Source organism: Nicotiana tomentosiformis, chromosome 4, assembly GCF_000390325.3.
Source record: "Nicotiana tomentosiformis chromosome 4, ASM39032v3, whole genome shotgun sequence".
Taxonomy (NCBI): domain Eukaryota; kingdom Viridiplantae; phylum Streptophyta; class Magnoliopsida; order Solanales; family Solanaceae; genus Nicotiana; species Nicotiana tomentosiformis.
This window is the reverse complement of record NC_090815.1, coordinates 6,345,042-6,349,335: the sequence shown is the minus strand read 5'-3', so window position 1 is coordinate 6,349,335 and position 4,294 is coordinate 6,345,042. Positions and strand designations below refer to the sequence as shown.

The 4,294-nt window shown below is 37.2% G+C and overlaps 1 protein-coding gene across 1 annotated transcript; it reads right to left on the bottom strand.

Moving 5' to 3' along the window:
* Window positions 1-371: 371 nt before the first annotated feature.
* On the bottom strand, window positions 372-770 carry LOC138909201 (uncharacterized). Its single transcript, XM_070200389.1, has one exon. The coding sequence runs from the start codon at window positions 768-770 to the stop codon at window positions 372-374; it is 399 nt and encodes a 132-aa protein (XP_070056490.1).
* Window positions 771-4,294: the final 3,524 nt, after the last annotated feature.

Sequence of the window (4,294 nt, the reverse complement as noted above, 5' to 3'; positions counted from 1 at the left end):
CTGCAATGTAAAATGCGTGCCTCTTTCTGAAATGATGGAAATTGGTACATCGTGAAGGAGAACAATCTCTCGGATGTAAATCCCATCCAGCCGCTCCGAAGAATAGGTAGTACCAACTGGAATGAAGTGTGCGGACTTTTCAGCCGATCCACAATCACCTAAATAGCATCAAACTTCCTCGAAGTCCGTGGGAGTCCAACTACAAAATCCACGGTGGTTCGCTTCCATTTCCACTCTGGAATATCTAACCTCTGAAGCAATCCACCCGGCCTCTGGTGCTCATACTTCACCTGCTGACAGTTAAGGCACCGATCTACAAACCCTACTACATCCTTCTTCATTATCCTCCACCAATAGTGCTGCCTCAAGTCCTAATACATCTTCGCGTCACCCGGATGAATGGAATACCACGAACTGAGGGCCTCCTCAAGAATCAACTCACGTAGCCCAACCATATTGGGCACATAAATCCGACCATGCATCCTGAATACACCATCATCCCCAATAGTCACAACTCTGGCATCACCATGCTGAACCGTGTCCTTAAGGACAATCAAATGGGGATCATCATATAGGCGTGCTCTGATGCGATCGTTTAAAGAAGATCGAGAAACCACATAAGCTAGAACCTGGCTGGGCTCCGAAATATCCAATCTCACAAACTGGTTGGCCAAAGCCTGAACATCAACTGCAAGAGGTCTCTCCCCAATAAGAATGAATGCAAGACTACCTATACTTACTGCCTTTCTACTCAAGGCATCAGCCACCATATTAGCTTTCCTCAGATGATACAAAATGGTGATATCATAGTCTTTTAGCAGCTCCCGGATGATATAGAATGGTCATATCATAGTCTTTTAGCAGCTCCAACTATCTCCGCTGTCTCAAATTTAAATCCTTTTGTTTGAACAAGTGATGGAGGCTACGATGATCAGTAAATACCTCAATAGACACATCATAGAGATAGTGTCTCCAAATCTTCAACGCATGAACAATGGAATCCAACTCCAAATCATGAACATGGTAGTTCTTCTGATGAGGGTTCAACTGGTGTGAAGCATAAGCAATCACTCTTCTCTCCTGCATCAACACACACCCAATGTCGATTCGAGAAGCATCACAATACACTATATAAGAGCCTGAAGCTGACGGCAAAACTAGAACTGGAGCTATGGTCAAGGCAGCCTTGAGCTTCTGAAAGCTCTCCTCACACTCATCTGACCACTTGAAAAGAGCACCATTTTGGGTCAGTTTGGTCAAGGGCGATGCAATAGACGAGAAACCCTCCACAAAGCGATGATAATAACAGCCAAACCGAGGAAGCTCTGAATTCCGTAGCTGAGGACGGTCTGGGCGAACTTTGAACCACCTATATCTTCTTCGGATCCACCTGAATACCCTCACTGGACACCACCTGTCCCAAGAATGCCACTGAACTAAGCCAAAAGTCACACTTGGAGAACTTGGCATAAAGCCTCTCCTCCCTCAGCCGCTGCAACATAATCCGCTTGAAAATTTAACAAGGTGACATTCTTAGCAGCCACATAAATACTAATTTTCTAATAACCAGACCATTGCTTATTCCAAATAGTGGTATAAACTTATCTGGTTTAAAGTTCGGACTTGTTGCTGTAACAGAAAGACGTGTCTGTAACACTACATATCTTTCTGAATAAAATCTGGATTTAATTTGCGAATATGACTCAATAACATATGGACTATAATGGTAGTATTAATGTCCCAATACACGTGTTAATACATGTATATATATGTTAAGTTAGAGTGTTAAGACTTTCAGACATGCCTGTAACTTATAAGTTTTGTTAAATTCTGTTTTGTGCAATAATTGTGATTGTAGTCATTCACTGTTTTAGTTTACTTAAATCAGTTTGTATCAATCTAGTTTGTTTGAGTTTTGCTTTATCAATCCATAGTTAGTTGAGTTTGAAGGTTAGAATTTGGATTCAGTCATAAATTGATAAAAATCTGAGGTACTAAGTGAATGCTTGAGTGTAGGGTACATGTTTCGTTTACTTTTACTGTTTGAAGCATGATAGAGTACAATCGACTCCTTGCTTGTGTCTGAAATTGGAGAAAAGGGGTCCTTTCGCACTCATTTGGGTAGATTCTTGGTTCAACTTAAAACCTAAGCCCTAAGGCCTTCACTTTACACAGAGAGAAGATCAGGGAGACATGGCTGGAAATACAGAATTATTTTCAGCAGCACTACTTTAGTTTTAAAATATTTTAGAAAAAAAAAAGAAGCTTTGAGTTCTTTCTGTTCTTTCTTTGTTCACTCTGAAGCTCTTCTCTGGGACTTTTGGAGCTTGTTTCTGGGCTTCTTAGCACTGATTTGATGATGGTTTGTTGCTATTGTCGTTGGGTTTATTGTTGTTGTTCGATTTGTGTGGGGTGAATCAAAGTGGTCATTGCTGGGTTTTTTTATTTCTGCGATCCAGGTAACCTCATATTCTTTTTGTAATGAGACTCTATTAGATAATGATAAAGAAAATCCAACGTTCGAAGTTTGGCATGTTTCTGTTTGCTGCCCAACTCTTCCAGCTATCTTTAAGAGTTATTAGTTTGGCTCATATTATCTCAAGGTGATTATTAAGATTTATGTAAGGATCGTTCATGGTGTGCGTCAATATTTTGATTCATGAAAGTTATCTCTAGCTTTAACTTGTTCCAATATTCAAGTGTTGAGTTCGTTTGGTTTGTCTTGCGTAGATGTTGTGAAGACAGATAAAAAGAAATAAAGGTTAGATCTAGAGTTTAATAAATAAATAAAAAAGTTCTTTAGAATCATATTTTTAACTCACTGTTTGTCACGATCCGAAATTTTCACTTTCGCGATCGTGATGGCGCCTAACATTTCACTTGCTAGACAAGCCAACTTTAGAATAATTTTAAACATTTTTAACAATTCATCTTAATTAAATAGTAAAGAGACCAACAGCCAGAATAATATCTGAAATTTAAATGAACAAACCAAAATAATAACGATAAATACCATCCCAACACTAGAGTCACAAGTGCACGAGCAGTTATACCTCAAGTCTCCTCTGATAGTTGAATCCGAGTAAATCTACAGTATACCGTTGTGACCATCTCCGGTATCTGCACAAGAAGTGCAGAGTGTAGTATGAGTACAACCGACCCATATACTATGTAAGTGCTGAACCTAACCTCGACGAAGTAGTGACAAGGTAAGGCAGGTCGCTTACATTAACCTATACGCAATAATAATAATAATAATAATAATAATAATAATAATAATAATAATAATAATAATAATAATAATAATAATAATAATAGGAAAAGAGGTAAATAGTTAAATCATATCAATAAATGAAGTCAATTCAATAGTCATAGCCAACCATTTCCTTTACCATCCCGTTACGGCGTGCAACCCGTTCCAGCAATATAATTCTTTTATTAATTTCCGTTGCGGCGTGCAACTCGCTCCAATAATATAAACTTAGAATAAAATTCGTTGCGGCGTGCAACCCGATCCAACAATATAATCTTTTAATTAAATTCCGTTGCGGTGTGCAACCCGCTCCAACAATATAAACTTAAAATAAATCTGTTGCGGCGTGCAACCCGCTCCAGCAATATAATTTAACAATACTTGAATGTAAAAATACTCCCATAATTAACACATTTAATAAGAAATTATTAGGCAACAAAGCATACAATAATTATGATTTATTGAGAAAATAAGTAATGACAAGTAGCAATTAATTGTGAAAATCAAGAAGAAAATAAGCAATTTAATATTTAATATGTTAGATGTCAAGTAGCAATTAAGACACATAAATTAAGTAAGCACGTAGCAAATTATAACATGAATTCAAGGCATAATATTGGTCAAGGAATATGAGAGAAATAATTAATACAATAATTAATTCATGATTGAAAATAATTTATGATTTTTAGATAAATATGCAAACAATTAATTTGACGGCGTATAGGCACTTGTCACCTCGCCTATACGTCGTTACACATGAAATTCACGTAACAAATAATTCAAGGGTTATATTCCTTCAAGCCAAGGTTAACCACGACACTTACCTTGTTTTTCAATTTCAAGTGATCACTCGACCACAACTTTTTCTTTCGAATTATTCTCAAAACCAATCAAGCCTAGCAAATTATTACCAATAATTCACTTTGAGCTTTAGAATTTTTTCACAATTCAAAAGAGACTTAATTTAAGTCATTTTCGGAAAAATCAATGTGGGGCCCACTTTTCGAAACCCGACGAAAAATCAAGAAATCCGAACATCCG